General features: G+C 39.9%; 1 protein-coding gene across 2 annotated transcripts; it reads left to right on the top strand.

The window, feature by feature from the left end:
- Positions 1-3,012: 3,012 nt before the first annotated feature.
- On the top strand, positions 3,013-17,199 carry LOC127434825 (ankyrin repeat and SOCS box protein 15-like). Of its 2 annotated transcripts, XM_051687828.1 has the most exons (10): positions 3,023-3,691; positions 3,802-3,857; positions 3,959-4,090; positions 4,328-4,486; positions 5,449-5,694; positions 5,930-6,101; positions 7,015-7,576; positions 10,400-10,553; positions 10,764-15,824; positions 16,681-17,199. In XM_051687828.1, exons 1-9 carry the CDS (start codon positions 3,588-3,590, stop codon positions 10,931-10,933), a joined length of 1,755 nt encoding a protein of 584 aa, XP_051543788.1. In that variant the 5' UTR covers positions 3,023-3,587; the 3' UTR covers positions 10,934-15,824; positions 16,681-17,199. The 2 variants fall into 2 exon arrangements, with proteins under 2 accessions (XP_051543789.1, XP_051543788.1); XM_051687829.1 differs by lacking the exons at positions 10,400-10,553; positions 16,681-17,199 and having other exon boundaries at positions 3,013-3,691; positions 10,764-10,923.
- The last annotated feature ends 376 nt before the right edge of the window (positions 17,200-17,575 follow it).

Consider the following 17,575-nt stretch of genomic DNA (forward strand, 5'->3'; position numbering starts at 1 on the left):
TTCGTCAGGTGAGATCACAAAAACATCATGGACCAGGAATGTGTATTAAGTAAATATAGTCAATTCTGATTTCATGTTGATTTGAATTTTGCCACAGATACTAGTGTTGACATGATACTCCAAGACCGGTATCCAGAAAACTTGCTGGTTCAAGCCCTTCATGGAGCAAACTATTACCATCATTCCCTCGAGCAAAACATGTATCCTTAGAAATCACAAAAACATTTTGACAATGTCTGGAAAATGTTATCAATACTGATAAATGAAAAATTAGATGTTAATTTGTGTGTTCCTATAGCTCAAGTGGTAGAGTAAAGCACACACAACACTAAGAATGTGGGTTCAAATCCAAAGCTTTGAAGATAATGGGTTACAATGAGATGATATAATGCATTTTGTGATGTTGTTGTTTTGTTCACTTTGTTTCGTAGGCTAGACATGGTTTCACTGGATGAAACTCCCAGGAGATGCATTTATGGCGTACAGGCTCCAGTGGCTCAGCAGTAAGACCACTGAACCTGAACCAGGAGGTTCAAGGTTCAAACCCAGGGTGACTGTCCTGTGTGTGAAGGCTGGAGGGTGTTTCCTGACCAAGAAGGGGGGGGATGATTGAGTGTGGCCCCCCCCTGTGTCCCTGGAGAATGGGTACAGGGGGTTATGCATGAGGCAGCAAACTTTTGCCTGACTAAATGTTATATGCTAAAACAGCACTACCCTAAAATGACTCCTTACACAAGCAGTCACCCAATTTTTGGGGCCCAACCCTCCATGTCTCACTTCCACTCAGCTGTCCAGTTCCTTTCCCACCAACTCCCCACTTACAGCCTGGGGCTTGAACCCAGACTGTTCTGGTCTAAAGGCCATCTCTTTCCACATTGAGCAACCAACTGCTCACACTAGCCCTTCTTCTGTGATCCCCAAATCTTTTTAAATAGTGCTGGAGCTGAAATAAGCTTAGGTATAATTTTATGGCTTGAAAGAGGATTAGAACCCAGACATTTCTGGTTTGGTGGTGATAGCATTCCTTAATGAGCTTTCTTTGGCCCGGAGACCATGCTCTTCCATTATTCTTCCAAACTGATCTACCAAATGCACACATTTGAACTGGGTCTGAGAGGTGTCTAAAATAATTCTGAAGCTGAAATTAACATACGTTTAGGCTTTAAATGGGGGTTGAGCCCTATATTTTCTGTTCTTATGGTAATTTCCTTCCACACAGAGCTACCACCTACACTCAGCTGCTTGAATTCTGTGAGCCCCAGGTCTTTAAAATAATTTAGAAGAGGAGATATGCATGAGCATGATTTTTTGTCTTAAATGGGGTTTGAACTCAGACTTCTCTGGTCCAGTAGCCAAAAGCTTCCAAAGTGAGCTACCAAATGCCCACCCACCCACTGTGGTGTTGTCTGACCCCAAGCCTTCATTATTTTGTAGATGGGCTAACATAATCATCATTCCATGCTATGAATGGGGTTGAACCCAGACTTCGACCAGAAGGCTATGTTCTTCCACATTAAGCTACCAAAGACTTATAATTGTTCTATGAGAGAATTTTGTAAGGGACTCATGTCTTCAATAATTCAGAATTATTCTGAGGAGGTGACAGACTTCTTCAAAAGAGTTCTCTAACCAAACAAAATACAATTTTGAGGTCCTAAAACAAGTTTTCTTGAGGTAACTTTCAAAAATGCTTGTTGGAAGAATCTTTGTCATAGCTTCTCACACATCGAAGAAAAAAGTTAATGCTTACACTTTGGCTGCTGAATGTCGATCAGATGAACTGTTGAGTTTTAAAGGGGCAGAACTCAAATGTGCTCTCATTGAGAGATACTGTGGGAGAGTCTGACAATCAAAAGATGTCAACTTGATGAATGAATGAATGAATGTTATATTAATATAGTGCTTTTCTGACACTTCACTCAAAGCGCTTTACATACAGAACAGGGGACTCTCCTCACCCACCACCAGTGTGCAGCATCCACCTGAATGATGCAACGGCAGACATAGTGCACCAGTATGCTCAACATAAACCAGCTGTTGGTGGAGAGGAGAGAGTACAGTTATATAGCTAATTCAGGGATGGGGATTATTAGGAGGCCATGATTGATAAAGGCCAGTGGGGGGAATTTGGCCAGGACACCAGGGATACACCCCTACTCTTTGCAAGGAGTGCCCTGGGATATTTGGTGACCACAGAGAGTCAGAGCCTCAGTTTAACATCTCATCCAAAGGGCAGTGCCTGTTTACAGTGTCCCCATCACTATACTGGGGTGTTAGGACCCCCACAGACTGCAGAGTGGGCACCCTCTGCTGGCCTCAATTACACCTCTTCCAGCAGCAACCTTAGTTTGCCCCAGGAGGTCTTCCATCCAGGTACTGACCAGGCTCAACCCTGCTTAGTTACAGAGGGTAACCACTCTAGAGCTCCAGGGTGATAAGACTTTGGTGCCTCTTTTTATGCCAGTATCCTCCATAGATGGGGTGATTGACAAACTTTATTCAGAGGATTGACTTTTATGCCATTTTGTGGCCCGTTCTGCATAACACGGTGGCTCATTTCAGCTTAGTCCCGGTTCTCCCGATGGCCAGTCCGCCCCTGATCAGCCCCAAAGTGCGTCGGCCCACCGGGAAAATGCCCGGTATGCCAGATTACCAATCCAGCTCTGATCATGGCTGACTGTGAATACAAAATTTCTACAATGGCATCTGAAACTGAAAACTATTGATTTTAAGTAATGCTGCATCCAAGCCGCTAGGTGTCAGTGTAAGGCCAAAATGACACATAGACAAGTTACTGAGTGCACAATTAATACTTCATAATAAAAAATCCTACAATACAAATCTCAAACAAATAAATCAAAAGCATGTGACCTGGGCCGTAGCTAGTGGGGTGAAACGTGGTAATAATTCTAGGGGCCCACATCAAATTCTAAACTGTATTTTTTAATAGGAAAGGGGCCCAGAGCGATATACAGTCAGGGGGCCCAGAATACCTTGCTACAGCCCTGCGTGTGACACACCTTATATATTTTACATTTAGTGACAACAACCCTCCCTTACAAAGCTGCATTATTATTATTATATATATATAATTTTTATCCTCTTCTGTAATTTCACTTAGAGACAAATGTGCATAAACCTGTCCATTTTTTATAATAAAATCACAACTTCAATCATCACTACTGGCAAAATTACCTGCATATTTCAGTTTTGCTATAAATCATAGTATTTACATTAATTCAATTATTAATTTGATATGTAGACTACAGAATGGAAATGGTATGTGTGTTTATTTACCCGTACACATGATGCAACTCGAACTCACTTTCACAGTCATGTCAAAGTGACCTGCATTCTCAAAGTGTCTAGAGAAAGCGGGTCAGGACTAAATATATACTCGAGGACCTGCAAAAACAAACTCAGTCTGTATTTTGCTATGCTGAATGGTGCTTGACTTTGCGTCAGATAGGTTATCAAACTTTCAGATAGAAATAGAGTTAAAACTTGTAGTAGCAGCCAGTTTTATAACTCCTCGACAAGACTTCAGTTCTTGTTCATGTGTATGTCTTTGTAAACTCTGAACCATAATGGAGTACATTGAACAAACGGATGAAGATCAGCTCATTGAGTATGCTATTCAATTGAGCCTCCAAGATGCTTGCGGCTTCTCTATTTTGAATAACCCACTAAGGTATTGTACGAACAAAAATCTTATGCACTCAAAGTTGAGCTAAATTGTCTGTATTTAAAACCAATCTACTCTATGCTTTATACTAAGGCATATTTCAATCTCTCATGCAGCACATTAGAAACAGTCATCGATGAAAACCTCAAGATTTTATCTGCAATAAAGCAAGGTACATAATATGTATAAACCTTTATCTAAATAACAGTTCTATTTTGGTTGTGGAAGTTGCTCAATCACTTGATACTGCATGTGTAATGTAATGTTATCCAGGTGATGTTCTTGCACTAAAGCAACTGCATAAGTGCAGCAAAGCCTTTAAGGAAAGAGACAGCAGGGGTTGGCTTCCTTTGCACAGAGCTTCAGTCCAGCCAGATGCACATGTGCTGGATACTGTCCTTATGGGTGAGCGGAGAGCACAACGTGTCTGGGTTAAATTTCGAATCTAACACATAATATCTGAAATGAGTATAATATAGGCTAAAAGTTAGCAATTAATTATGTCTTTAATAATTCTATCCATTCACTTATTTTAAACTTTTTATACAAAGCTTTGTCAGCCAAGTCTCGACAAACTTTTCTTTCTAGTCTGATATGCTAATATTACATTAAGCAGCAGTAACAGCTGTTTTTCCTGGACAGCATCCTATGAGCTGAGTATGGAGGAGGTGACAGGTGATGGAGAGACCGCTCTGACTCTGGCTTCTCAAGCAGGATATTTGGAGAACGTGAAGGTTCTGCTCCAGCACGGAGCTTCTCCACATAACACCAACAGCAATAATGAGACTCCACTTCTTCTGGGTATTGCAACAAAACATTATAAAATCACATCATGAAATTAGCTTTTTTGGAGTTCAGTCTGTCCTTATTTTGTACCATAATATTAGGTGGATCATAGGAGGATGTCTAGTTCATATTATACCCCACTATCCAAGAAAAAAAAAAATTATATATATAATTGTTGGATTGTTACATTTTTTTTTTTTTTTGTCACAAATTCTCATTATATGTGTAATGTGAAAAAAGTCTTATTTCCATTACTGTAAAACAGTCATTCAAATCATCCTGTGTGGAATTTGTTTTTGTTTATTAAAATTGATGTAAATTAAGTATTTGTAATGTATTCTTAATATGTACAATTTTAAGTATATACTGTATACTTAAAATTGTACTTTACAAATTAAATAATACATATTTTTTTCAATTTACATTAGTATCTAAAAATTGTGTTACATACAGTTACATTTTTTCACATTAGTAATGAAATTGAGATTTTATTAACATTACAGTTGCCTACTCAGAATGGAGAAGGGGTACTTAATTGTCATGAAAATACATCATAATGCAAAAAAATCCTAAAAATTGACCTTATTTTTTCTTTTGATTTTGATTTTGCAATGGCATACTACCATACTATTTATACGGCAAAAAGAGTAAGAGTAGTATTGTAGTATGCCAATCTAAACTCAGCCTCTGACTTGCCCACAAAATGTCCTGACAATCCTGAGGACTAAACCAAAAGTATGAAGTACAACTTAAGTACACTCATAATTTAAACAGCACCGAATAAAGAACAAAGTGATGTCTCATTGGCTAGTGCATGAAAGTATAAAACGATTTTTAAGGATTAGCATATAGTGCCCTAAGTAATTCAGAAAATCTGTCATAACAAACAATCCAACATTTTGACTATTATTGCATAAATTATACATTCTAGGAATCAGGCCGTGTAGTTAAATCTAATCCTACATTTCCCTTTGCAGCTGTAAGGACAGGCTCCTATGATATGGTTGAAACGCTCATTATGGGAGGAGCCTTTGTGGAGCAGGTGTGTTTAAAGAAGTGGACAGCCACCCATGAGGCCGCAAAGGTGGGCTGTGCAGACATCCTAATGCTGTTGCTGAGACACGGGGCAAAGATCATGGGTCGGGACGGGCATGGGGTTACACCAATGGGTATCGCTGCAGAGTACGGCCACGCTGATATACTGGCTATCCTCATCCAAAACGGTAAGTCATGTGACCAAGCTGACCAAGAGTCAACACAATGTAAGGAGAAATGTATAGACTTGGACCTGAAAAACATTCTGTAGAAAGTTAAAAGTAATTACAGTTAACATGAAATCAAATGTGATCTTATTGACTTACTTAATACACATTCCTAGATGTGAATGATTCATTGGTGCACATCCTAGTTTAAAGAGTCTTCTGTGAATGCCTACTGATTTCTGTCTCTCTCCTCTAGGGGGCGATGTTACCGCTCAAGCTTCCAATGGAGACAGTGTGCTATATGATGCAGCAGGCTCTGGAAACCTGGACTGCATTGATCTCCTCTTACAACACGGCGCTAGTCCTAACGTAGCCAGCCTTTGCTCTCAACTTCCCATTCACCGTGCAGCCTATGAAGGGCACTATCTGTGAGAACATATTAAATCAGTGTCACCATACTTCATAGACAGCTTTGCATAATGAAAACATACTAGCTCTGTTCCAAAACCTAGCGAGCTGCCTCGCTCCCTACTGCCTACATAGGCATCTGCCTTCGAAGGCAGCATACTAACCATCGTGTATCCTCATAAGTGACAGATTTAGAACACTCTACAAAGGCAGCAAATACTCACACCACACAAAACTCTGTACTGGAAACTCAACTTGCAGTTGAGTGCAGCAGTGCCTGTAAACAAGTTTTTTTCCCCCATTAATTTTTCCTTTGGGATTTCAGAAAATCCTTGATAAAAGAACCAAACCAACCAGCTCCAAGGTGAATAACAAAATTACGAACTTTGATTTGAAGCAAAACATATTTGAAATTCAGACAAAAAGATGATGGAACAAGACTGTGTATTTAACGTCTTTGATAAGGGAATGAACTACAATCCCATGAAGCATTGCAAATGATGTAATGTAATTCAAAACAATGAAAATATACAGTATAAATGTATTGATTTTAAGTTGATTTCAAGTATATAACCATATATTTTAATTTATTACAAAATATTCAGATATACACTAATAAAGTAGCTTAAGAGTCAGTGGTGGATTTAGGCATGGGTAGGTCCCAGGTTGGCATCAACCATCTCTGAACTTCACCATCCTATAAGCTTAGCATCTTCTTCTACTGTATATTTTCATCAAGTTTCCCCTCAATGTCGCCACCTAGTGATACTGCACTGTGTGTTGTCTTCTCTGTGAAAGATACATACGATGCTTAGAATTTGGTCAAAAGAAGTTATCTTAGGAGGCAGCATACTTAACATGATGGGATATCTTACAATGATGCCTTAAAATGTTGCAACAGTAGACAGTATCTGTCTTTCTTTAAATTGACAGAGCTCTGAGGACCTTCATTCCCATTACCACTAAAAGAGCCATTCGTTTATCAGGGATGAGTCCAGTTCATTCTGCAGCGGACGGAGGTCACGTTGACTGTCTAGAGCTGCTGATCGAGAAGGGCTTTGATGTCAACCCCATCCTAGGCTGCCATATCTCTGAAAACTACGGTGACATGAGGAAAACTCCGCTGTACTTTGCCATCTGCAATGGAGATGTCACCTGCACAGAGCTGCTTCTGAAAGCAGGTGCGAAAACGGACCTGGACCCTCTGCGCTCCCTCTTGGTGGCAGTCAGGGCTGGGAATTACGAATTGGTGCGGTTGCTTCTTGCCCACGGGGCGGACGCTAACTGCATCTTCTCTGTCATCAGTGACACAATATTTCCCACGGCATTGCAGTACTGCCTCAAGGATGAAATGATGCTGCGTCTGCTCCTTAACAACGGTTACCAAGCAGAGAGCTGTTTCGAGTGTTACCATGACAACTGTGCAGCAACATACACATGGGCAGAGTTTCATAGCCAGACGTACGAAATCAAGTGTAATCCGAACAAAGTAACTGTAAGTATTATTCTTTTTTTTTAGTCTAAAAAACAATGGGGAGAATTCATGAAATAGTTACTAAACAGGATTGGCAAAAAAAATTTGAAGGATATAGCTGCAGGGAGCTGCAAACCACCTTTAAAGATATAGGGAGCCCCTTACCCTTTCCCTAACCTTAACCGTGAGTGGAAGTGACACCCCCTTTTGGAGTTTATGCAACCCACTTTCTGGAGTATACCGCCTTCTTTTGGAGATTCCGCCCCATTTGGAGGTCTCCGGCCTGTAGCTATACCTAGAGCGTTTTCCAGATGGCTGTTTTGTGCTCTTGTAGGGCACTTCTGGAAGGGGATGCCACTTGAAGGTTTGTTCCAAACAAAAGTAAGAAAACTTTCACGAAGAGCCCTTTTACAAGATTATTATTGAAGGGTACATTCATAAATTATTTTCATCCCCCCTTTAGAGTGCCCACAACAAGAGATCTGTCCTTCAAGGGAGTAGGGCATAGGGATGATCACTTTCAATTTGAATTCGCCCCTACTTGAACAAAATAGCAATTTATTAATTATACCAGTGTATATTCTCTCAGGGGGCTCAATTAATATGTGATGTCCAGCCGGATCTCATGAAAATTACGTGACTGTAGAAACATTGATGCAAAATTATATTACATGGTCCCTTGCACGTATTGCGGCAGCTCTGAGGGGAAAGGTCCACTGTGTTGCGCAAATGCGAGATTTTAAGGTTAATGCTATATCAAGTTTGTAATAAACAAGACAGGCTCCCTACTCTAAACCTTGAACCTAATCGATAGTGTCATAAAAAGCAAAATGCGACATGAATTTGTGATTCCTCTTCTGGACTCGTACCCCGGTCCTTTGCATCTTAGTTGCAACACTCTATCATATGAGGTACCGTGCAATTTAATCACACTTGAAATACTTGTAAATGTAGTCAGTTATGTAATGCAAACATACAGTGCATCCGGAAAGTATTCACAGCGCTTCACTTTTTCCACATTTTATTATGTTACAGCCTTATTCCAAAATGGATTAAATGCATTATTTTCCTCAAAAGTCTACAAACAATACCCCATAATGACAATGTGAAAGAAGTTTGTTTGAAATCTTTGCAAATTTATTAAAAATAAAAAACGAAAAAAATCACATGTACATAAGTATTCACAGCCTTTGCTCAGTACATTGTTGAAGCACCTTTGGCACAAATTACAGCCTCAAGTCTTTTTGAGTATGATGCTACAAGCTTGGCACACCTATTTTTGGATAGTGTCTCCCATTCTTCTTTGCAGGACCTCTCAAGCTCCATCAGGTTGGATGGGGAGCGTCGGTGCACAGCCATTTTCAGATCTCTCCAGAGATGTTCAATCGGGTTCAAGTCTGGGCTCTGGCTGGGCCACTCAAGGACATTCACAGAGTTGTCCCAGAGCCACTCCTTTGTTATCTTGGCTGTGTGCTTAGGGTCGTTGTCCTGTTGGAAGATGAACCTTTGCCCCAGTCTGAGGTCCAGAGTGCTCTGGAGCAGGTTTTCATCAAGGATGTCTCTGTACATTGCTGCATTGATCTTTCCCTCGATCCTGACTAGTCTCCCAGTTCCTGCCGCTCAAAAACATCCCCACAGCATGATGCTGCCACCACCATGCTTCACTGTAGGGATGGTATTGGCCAGGTGATGAGCGGTGCCTGGTTTCCTCCAGACATAACACTTGCCATTCAGGCCAAAGAGTTCAATCTTTGTTTCTCATGGTCTGAGAGTCCTTCAGGTGCCTTTTGGCAAACTTCAGGCAGGCTGTCATGTGCCTTTTACTGAGGAGTGGCTTCCGTCTGGCCACTCTACCATACAGACCTGATTGGTGGAGTGCTGCAGAGATGGTTGTTCTTCTGGAAGTTTCCCCTCTCTCCACAGAGAAATGCTGGAGCTCTTTCAGAGTGACCATCGGGTTCTTGGTCACCTCCCTGACTAAGGCCCTTCTCCCCCGTTTGCTCAGTTTGGCCAGGCGGCCAGCTCTAGGAAGAGTCCTGGTGGTTCCAAACTTCTTCCATTTAAGGATGATGGAGGCTACTGTGCTCATTGGGACCTTCAATGCTGCAGAAATTTTTCTGTACCCTTCCCCAGATCTGAGCCTCGATACAATCCTGTATCAGAGGTCTACAGACAATTCCTTGGACTTCATGGCTTGGTTTGTGCTATGACATGCACTGTTAACTGTGGGACCTTATATAGACAGGTGTGTGCCTTTCCAAATCATGTCCAATCAACTGAATTTACCACAGGTGGACTCCAATCAAGTTGTAGAAACATCTCAAGGATGATAAATGGAAACAGGATGCACCTGAGCTCAATTTTGAGTGTCATGGCAAAGGCTGTGAATACTTATGTACATGTGATTTTTTTCGTTTTTTATTTTTAATAAATTTGCAAAGATTTCAAACAAACTTCTTTCACATTGTCATTATGGGGTATTGTTTGTAGACTTTTGAGGAAAATAATGAATTTAATCAATTTTGGAATAAGGCTGTAACATAACAAAATGTGGAAAAAGTGAAGCGCTATGAATACTTTCCGGATGCACTGTATGTATCGCCTAAATGTCATACGGTAGCATTGTAGGAAAAGTAAGTGTTTTGTGTGAAAGGGAATACAAGTCATTGTTGTTGTAGTGCCTCTAGTGTTTCCACTTTCACCAAGAAAGTGCCGGGGTACGTAAAACCAGCCACGTAAAAATATTTTGCCAAAAATTTGGTATATCAACATGACTGTATGAGGTTGGTCAAGCCTATATATTTGCACGCTGCCTAATTATACACTCTGTTCTGTTTTTATAAGTTTTGCGAGTTCATTAGTGTGGTATCGGTGGCGCATTTGGCGGGAAGAGTGGTCCAAACTCTCCTGGATTACGTGAGTCACGTGCACATTTGCTCCACCCTGCAACATATTCTGGAGAAGCAGGAGGAGTGGCCCGACATCTGTGACATCCTCCGTAAGACACTTCTGTAAACAATGAGGCCACAAGTTCAAAGTTTTTATAGCCAATAGAAGGACAGTTCACCCAAAAATACAAATGTTGCCATTATTTACTCACCCTAATGCTGTTCCAAACATGCTGTTTTTTTTTTTTTATAACGCATGTTAATTTTTTGGGATAAACTATTCCTTTAAGTAACCATTTAACATCTCCATGTGACGCCAGGAAACCCAAGGCCCCTGAAACACCTGGCCAGGCTGGTTATCAGGACACAGATGACACTCAGAAGACTGAACAATCCAGAGTTCATGCGCACTGTTCCTTTCCCCCCAGCACTGAAGAACTATCTGATTTACAAAGAATATGATGTTTATGGTCAAATTGTAGAACATTAGATTCTAGGTAAAGGACGAGTAATTGTTTTCTTCCTCTTAATTAGTTTTGTATATGTATTTGATTTAGATTTCTTTTACTTGGATGAAAATGTTTTGTAACAGTCAAATTATGTAGTAATATGATTAAGGTTTGTTTTTAAATAATATCATGATTATATCAGTTTCATAAGTTAATGGGTGAATCTCACAAAACCTGTCAAGAACACATCCAGGTCTCATTTCACCCTTAATATTGAAGCCTATTGTAGAACAATTAAGACTTTAATGATAATTGACAGTTTTCGTGAGATTCACCCTTACAGTCTACAGTGCGCAAATATATATTCTGCATCTAATAAATCTCTTAGACCTGAAACAGTTTGACAACACAATTTTTATAGAAAAGTCACTTGCTGACATTTTATATTTATCACATGCTAAAACATGTCTGATAATAAATGTTACTCTGTTTCTTTAACCATAACAATATGACATAAATTTCAAATTTGACCACACGTTGAGAAATATCATCAATCTTGGCCCTGGTCCAACAACACACTTACAGATCTTACAAAAGCTTGTGTTGCTAGTGCCCCTTGTTATTAAAGCAACAACATTCCTGCTCTGTCAACGCCTGCCGGCGACGCCAGTGATACAGTGCACATTGTGTTCCTGTCATACACACAGATCAAGCCTCGCTCCATCCAGGCTGAGTGGTTGTTTGGATCCAATGGGACAACAAACAGCTTATCTAACATTTGACACTTGGACCAAAACTGAGCATTACACACACTGGCCTGACCTAAGAGACTATGGCTTTCAAAATCCATAAATATCTAACCATTAGTCTACATTCAGATTCACAACTTTCCAAGCAGGATTTAATAGTATGACGTCTACATTGATAAATGCAGTAATAAAGCACATTTTTATCCTGATGATATCAAAAGCAAAATGAGACCAGTAAAAGGCGAGGAGCGAAGAGGATTTTTCAAATCCACACAATGTTTCATGCCAGGCCGATATCAGCTCTTGAGATAATCTGCCCCTCACTATTAGCTCTGTGAAGTGTTCCATGAGCTCTATGTGGTATTTTTGGCACATATGAAAAAAACTAAAAGCACCAAAAGGCATTCTGGGTAGTCAAATTCTATACATAACCAGACGTAGTGAGTATAGGGGAGACCAGGAATTGTTGTCACATTTTTGCTCCAATTAATATTTCTCAGGTCCGTTTCAATTTGAAAGTCAATTTCCTTGAGGTCTTAACTACAAAAAAAAAAAAAAAAAAAAAAAAAAAAGATATTAAATATATACACTGTTATTGTCAAGAATAAACAGTTAATATAACACACACAGACCTTTTGTGACAACATGCCCCAACAGTGTCACAGGGTGTCACAGTGGGAACCTGCCATTAAATAGCCTATTATAGGCTCTTCAGCTAAATTCAAACTGTAAAACAATTATGAAGCCCAAATTATGAAGCAGCAAAAATGTAAACGCTAACATAAACATCAAACCATTATTTTGGGTTTATTATTATTAACAAATTATTATTATGGAATTGTATAAAATTACAACATTTAAAGCACATCAGAGCATAACCTGCTCCAACCTTGCATTTATGAAAAATACTCTTGTCCTATGAACACATTTCAACCTTTTAGAGTGGTTTTATTATTATGTTTACTTGTTTACCCACAAGCTATATACAGTTAATATGATATTTGAAATTATCCTCAATATATATATATATATAAAAAATTGTTCTGAACTTATTCTAAAACAGGTTTAAACTAGGTGTTCAACACCAAAATACAAAGCACTGTTAGAAAAAACAAAAATGTACACAATTTTACAAAACCTTAAAACCTTAAAGTTACTGAAATAAAGTTCTTGCAACAACTTCCCCATGAGACAACTAACCCCAGTCTCCACTATATTAAAGTCTGATGTCTTTCATATAAATTGTTCAATAAATCAAACTACTGTATTAAATAAATCCCATTTAGATGCTATATAATGTATATTTTTGTAAAAGTAAACCGCAATAAAAAAACACTGACAAAATTTACAGTAAATGTTTCAAGAAAAATAGTTTCTTTTGCTCTTTGCTGGCATGGGAGCTTCTCTATTATAAGGGCATCACTGTATCTCTCTAAGCCATTTCCTTAAAATCTATCTGCGCTTTTTTTGGACTTGAACATTGCAATCGCGATTTGCTGACAGGCCTTGCTGTGACCATGTTGTGAGCTCACATTCTTTTTGCAGCTCTGTCTGATTGACTCCTGCCTCCCAAAAAAGCAATGGCATAATAGGCTGTGGCTTTATCCATTGTCTCTCTGATCCTGCTCTAAAGACCCCCCCAGCTGCCCACCATAATAGATGAGCACTCACTCTTGGTTACATCACTCCAAAGATCACAGAATCCTCTTTGATGCACCAAAACTAGACAAAACCAGGATTTTTACACAGTGAGTAGACTACCAGGAGGCCATGAGCACATTTGGCTACCGTTGAGAATTGAGTAAGTACGAGGATTTGGATGAAGATGAGCTGTTGGCCTCACTGACTGCTGAGGAGCTCCAGGAGCTGGAGAAGGAGTTGGTGGATATTGACCCTGATGACAATGTTCCCACTGGACTACGACAGAAAGATCAGACAGCTAAGACTCCCACCGGAATGTTCAGCCGGGATGCTCTGATGAAATACTGGGAAAATGAGACCCGAAAACTGCTGGAGGAGGGAAGGATGGGATCCACAAGCCCTAGACAGGTCAGAGATCTACAAACTCGAGAACTACGACGACTTAAGCTTAAGGAGTTGAGATGCTATATTCGTCTTTCCAGTTTGGCTAACATTCGCTAAAATGGCAAAGGAAGGATCTGAAAAGTAGAGGGACACATTATGCCATAGGTCTTTGAGAGGTGATGATTATCTCCCTAAAAAGTTGTGGGACAGACACAGAAAAAGTGGGGGTGGAGGATATGCCAAATGGCTATGTCTCTGTTCATTATAAACAAAAGCAAAGTAGTGTCTCAAAAGCAATTTCCCTTTGCTAGAGTTTCAAATTATTTTAAGTACACCAAATATTACACCTATATACACTCACCTATATTGGGTTACTGTCACCTTCCTGTCAGCTTGGACCAGTCAGGCCATTCTCCTCTGACCTCAGAACTGCTGCTCGCTGGATTTTTTTTTGTTTTTCGCAACATTCTCTTTACACTCTAGAGACTGTTGTGTGTGAAAATCCCAGGAGATCAACAGTTAAAGAAACACTCAAACGAGCCCGTCTGGCACCAAAAATCATGCCACGGTCCAAATCACTGAGATCACATTTTTTCCCCATTCTGATAGTTGATGTGAGAATTAATTGAAGCTCCTGACCCATATCTGCATGATTTTATACATTACACTGCTGCCACACGATTGGCTGATTAGGTATTCGCATGAATAAGTAGATGTACAGGTGTACGTAACAAAGTGGCCGGTGAGTGTATGTGAGGCCTCAAAATAACACCAGGACCAATGGTGCCATTTTTTGTTTTTCTAACTATCATATTTTGGGTTCCAGAAAGATGAAGACACCAGAGAAGAGGAATGTGTGACTGAGAGTGACACCGAAGAATCTGAGGAGGAAAAAGATGAGGCTGAAGAAAATGAGAAAGAAAGACAAAAGTATCAGAAAGTTGAAGAAGAACAAGAGAAAAGTGAACTTGAGGAGCCAGTGACAGAGGAAGATGAAGGTGAAGAAGAGAACAGCACTAAAATGGTACCTCCACTGGATTGTACAAATCAGCCTCAGCAGTGTTGGTCTTCCAATGATCAGTCCAATCTGAGAATGGTAGAGCCTGTAAGATGACACTCTCCAATAATGGTTGAACAAAAAGTCCAGGTTCTGGAGCCCAGTCGCTTGGCAGGAAACCCCACTGTTGTGGATGAAGTTCTGGAGAAGATCCTCTACAATGACCCAGATAACACTGAGGTCAACCTCAACAACATTGACAACATCTCCCAAGAGACCCTTATCTGCTTTACAGAGGCCTTGCGTTCCAACACGCATGTACGCTTCTTTAGTCTCGCCAACACTCATGCCAACGACTAGGTAGCTTTTTCCATTGCCAAGATGCTGAGAGACAACTGCCACATCACGAATCTTAACATTGAGTCCAATTTTATTACAGGAAAAGGTATCCTGGCACTGGTGCAAGCCCTAACATGAAACTGTACTCTAACTGAACTCCGATTTCACAACCAATGGCACATTTGTGGAGGTCAGGTGGAAATGGAGATTGTGAAGTTACTAAGGGAGAATACCACACTGATAAAGCTGGGATACCAGTTCGACTTTCCCGGCCCTCGTATAAGCATGACGACCATTCTCACCCGCAACCAGGACCTCCAAAGACAGAAGAGGATGCAGGAGTTGCTTCAACAGCAAGGAGGTGCAGCGACACCCACAAACCCTCGAACCATTGCCCTTCAGAAAAGTATGACCACCCCTTCTCCTTACGGTTCCCCTCGGAGTTCACCATGGTCATCCCCAAAGGTGCCACGTATTGATATAGCAAAGAAGAATGCTGCTCCTGTTCCACCACCACCACCTCCTCCTCCTCCGTCTCCACCACCACCTCCTGCACCTAAAGCCACCAGGATGATCGCAGAGGTCATCATACAGCAAGAGAAGGCCTCCAAGAAACAACAGGGTCCCACCAAATCTAGGTCAAAAAAAGGGAAAAAATGGGCAGTGAAGCAAGCACAGACTAACAGCATATTAAAAAACCTAAAGAATGCCTTGAGACCCATCAATGACAGGGATAACTCCAGACCATCCACTCCACAAAGCTGTGCTCATGACGAACTCATGAATGCCATCAGAGGCAGCAGCATCAGAAATCTCAGGAGGGTGAGTATCACAAAAACTCATCCTAATAGGCTCTGTTTCAAAACCTTGTGAGCTACCTTGCGGTCTAATGTCTACATAGGCAGCTGCCTTTTAAGGCAGCATCCCAATTGAAATGGAAACTCATACGTGACCCATTTGGAACACTTTATATTGGCAGGAATTTATACAAATATTTCTCCTGATATGACGCACAGAAGAGACTTGACTCACAATTGATTTCAATAGAGTCTGCCGTTAGCATGTTGCTAAAATAGTTAGGTAAAATAGTCAATTTTTAATTCGCTTTTTTAACGATACTTTCAGTACTGAATAATTTTTTTTATAATCTATATAATCAACCTGTCCTCGATGTTTATTCCTATTACAAAAGGTTTATGTACAAAAAGCTACATACTTTCTTGAAGCTCAGCGTATTGCTTAGGTGTGATCTAGTATACCTCTCATTGTTGCCACACCTGCTTATAGCAGGTGACATGCTTTTGATGCAATCTGACCTATATTAGATGCATTCTTCAAAGACAGCAGTCATTGTGCCAGAAGAATAGGTGTTAGAGAGACAAATACTCTGGAATGAACCAAATTATATAGGTAATAAAACTCAACTAGGGTTTCAATTCATAGCTGTAGTGGAACATTCAGACAAAGTAACTTGACCCCATGAATTCCTCACACTTCATGCCTCTATAAATAGATGCCAGTTTGCCGCTGTCTTGATAAGGCGGATGCCTTCTAGGGCTGGAAGAATGAAGGACAATCCGAGTAGAGAGGACTTAAATGAATAGTGTAGCACCATAATATCACATAAGTAAACAGTACAAGACTAAAATGAGGGAATCTGACCTTTATTTCTTCACAGGTGGAGGTACCGCAGCATCTTCGGCAACCAGATATTAAGACCTTGAACCAAGACAAGGAAAGGTCTGTACATGAACTAGAATAAAATATCTGTACATGAACTAGAATCATTTTTCATCATGAATGCATTTATCCTCTGAAGAATTATTTTTGGTGGGTATGCATTAAATGTCTAAAGACAATTGTGCAACTGACAAATTCACAACACCTTTATTATTATTATTGCAGTAACAAGCAGTATTTTCTGTATTGAGAGTGTCCTGGATAGTTGCACTGTATTAGTTTTCCATCTATACTTATTTTAATAGTGCTGTTTTTTGTTGTAGTGATTTTTAAAAGCATTTTCATTGTTTTTAAAGCAAAATGGCAATTCTTTAGCCATTCTTTGTATTTGTACTTCTACCTTGACTTGTAAATGATTTTTAACACAAGTTCATGTTTGTATAAATGTAAATAGTCTACTTGGTTTGAAAAATGTAATGCCAATAAATGTTAATTGATGACCTAGCTTCAAAAAGAATGACTTCTTCAATTATTTCTGCAATTTGGTATGTGTTACTTAACAGAACTTACCAAAACAGTCTATTTAAATTAAATGGGATAGTAGTCATTGTATGAATATCAGAGTTTCTTAATCCGGTATGTTCTGGAAAAGTTCCCTGGGTCTAAATCCACTCAGCAACTGTTCACAGTGAACACAGAAATGTATTTTAGTAGCAAAAGCAACAACAGCTATTCCTGATGTAACTGATGTTCCCACAGAATACGGTTACAAGACTTATATTCAATATTGTAAGGGACATAATCGACTTTTAATATTAAATACCTGTGTATCACAACCTGTAATGGATATTTGCAGTGTGGCAACACTCAGATAAAGAGCATGAAGCCACAGG

The sequence above is a fragment of the Myxocyprinus asiaticus genome, chromosome 45, assembly GCF_019703515.2.
Source record: "Myxocyprinus asiaticus isolate MX2 ecotype Aquarium Trade chromosome 45, UBuf_Myxa_2, whole genome shotgun sequence".
Lineage (NCBI taxonomy): Eukaryota > Metazoa > Chordata > Actinopteri > Cypriniformes > Catostomidae > Myxocyprinus > Myxocyprinus asiaticus.

Excerpts from the sequence above, each read along its gene's own strand:
- LOC127434825 (XM_051687828.1), top strand. The coding sequence starts at position 3,588 with ATGGAGTACATTGAACAAACGGATGAAGATCAGCTCATTGAGTATGCT. Across the intron at positions 7,577-10,399 it reads GTAATCCGAACAAAGTAACT|TTTTGCGAGTTCATTAGTGT; the intron begins GTAAGTATTATT and ends TGTTTTTATAAG. Across the intron at positions 10,554-10,763 it reads CGACATCTGTGACATCCTCC|GAAACCCAAGGCCCCTGAAA; the intron begins GTAAGACACTTC and ends ATGTGACGCCAG.